General features: G+C 40.2%; 1 protein-coding gene across 1 annotated transcript; it reads right to left on the reverse strand.

Annotated features, from left to right (window-relative positions):
- Positions 1-936, reverse strand: LOC102954591 (olfactory receptor 51B2-like). The gene has a single exon (XM_007092226.2). The coding sequence runs from the start codon at positions 934-936 to the stop codon at positions 1-3; it is 936 nt and encodes a 311-aa protein (XP_007092288.2).
- Between the last annotated feature and the right edge of the window lie 1,089 nt (positions 937-2,025).

The raw sequence follows: 2,025 nt of genomic DNA on the forward strand, positions 1-2,025 counted from the left end.
TCAAGCTCTCCTATGCATAGAAAATAGGCAAATGATGTTTCTCTGAATTTGCTTGGTCTTGATGCTATATATAATGGGGTTCATGAATGGAGGAAAGAGAAAGTAGACATAGCTCATGGTAATGTGGATCACACGTGGTGCATGTTTCCCAAACCTGTGGATGAAGGTCAGGCCAATCACAGTAATATAAAAGACCAGAACACAGCTAATATGGGAGACACAGGTGTTAAGGGCCTTAGCTCGCTCTTCTCCAGAAGCGATGCCCATAACTGTCTTCAAGATTAAAATATAAGAGAAGAGAATAATCAGAGCATCTAGGAAGAAAGTCAAAGCAACCAGAATAACTGGATATACACGATTAAATGTAATATCAGCACAAGCGAGTTTCATGACATCTTGGTGGAGGCAAAAGGCATGGGAAAGAACATGGGAACGGCAATATGGGAACCAACAGAGTGGCACGATTGGGGGAACAAGGGATAAAAAGCCCCTCATTAGTACCCCCAGGCCTACCTTCATCACCCGGGAATTGGTAAGAATGGAGTTATACCTCAGAGGGGTGCGGATGGCGATGAATCGGTCATAGGCCATGGCAAGCAAGACACCAGATTCCACAATGGAAAGGGAGTGAATGAAGTAGGCCTGTAGGAAGCAGGCTCCATGGCTCATCTGCCGGTGATTCATCCACAAGACACCCATCACAGTTGGCATCGTGGTCAATGTCACCATCAGATCTGTGCCTGCCAGCATGGCAAGGAAATAATACATGGGTTCATGGAGGCTGTGGTCATCCTTGATGAGGTAGAGGAGAGTACCATTGCCAAGAAGCACAGAGATGTAGACAGCAAAGAAGGGGATGGAGATCCAGGGATGAGCAGCTTCCAGACCTGGGAAGCCAGTCAGCAAAAAGGGGGCAGCACTAATATTGGGCCACATAGTATGTCCACAGTTAGCAAATTTATGGAAGCTATGAACCCAGAATTCCAGATTTTTTAGTTTTCACTACCTCCCCATGGGAATATATTACAGCAGCCTCAATCACAATCTTTACACTTAGGATAATTAATTTGTATATATATGTTTTTACAATGATTTTCTCTTAGCAGAGCACTAGAGATTTCTAGGCTATACTAAAGGAGAAGAATCTACTTTTTTCTTAACTTATATATAATAGTAGGTTAATGCTTAACATTTTCTCAATTAAAAAATGTTTAACACATTAGGCCACACCATATGCATATGCTAGAAAATGTTTGACGCAATAAAGGTTAAAAAAAAGGAAGAAGAAGCAGAAGGTAAATGTATACACATGGATAATCACATTGCTTAGTTACACTGCCTCTTGTTTTTATTGTAAATACATTGATATACTTGATATATTTAAACTTGATTTAATTTTATATTTGCAATTATGATGGAGTCTTTTTTTTTGTTATTAGAAAACTTTGTTCTGTTTTGAAATTGAAATTCAGCATTCTATGGAATTCTTACAAAAGTCAGAAGCCCCTTGTTGGAAAAAAATGGCCAAGAGCAGACAAAGTCACACTTTGTCTAAACACATTCAGTTTCCTGCAGCCCATCCATGGGTCCCCCATTAAAAACTTCAAACCTGCTGTGATACATTTGTCCAAAGGGAGTCTCTGCTATTCTGTTGCTCACCCCAGGTGGGATATGTCCTTGATGCAGGCCCCTGCAAATTCTTTCTTTCTCTGGACCGCATCTAACATCAGAAGGGCAAGAATTCATTCCATATTTCTGTTCCTGGCACTCACACACTACACACTCTAATTGCTGGAATGGTTACTTCTTTCTGTCTTATTTGAGGACTTATTCCAGACCTACCTTCTCAGAAAACCTTTGAAGAGGCCAGGTTAAAGACTTTCTGTTTGTAGAAATCACCTCCCCAGAGTTTCACCTTTTCAGCCCCTTGGGAGATTCTTTGAATTTTTCCTTGTTCCTTTCTTCTTCTTCTTTTTTTTTTTTTTTTTTTTTTTTTTTTTGATAGTAGCTGGGCCATTCTACTTG

This window comes from Panthera tigris, chromosome D1 (assembly GCF_018350195.1).
Source record: "Panthera tigris isolate Pti1 chromosome D1, P.tigris_Pti1_mat1.1, whole genome shotgun sequence".
Classification (NCBI taxonomy): domain Eukaryota; kingdom Metazoa; phylum Chordata; class Mammalia; order Carnivora; family Felidae; genus Panthera; species Panthera tigris.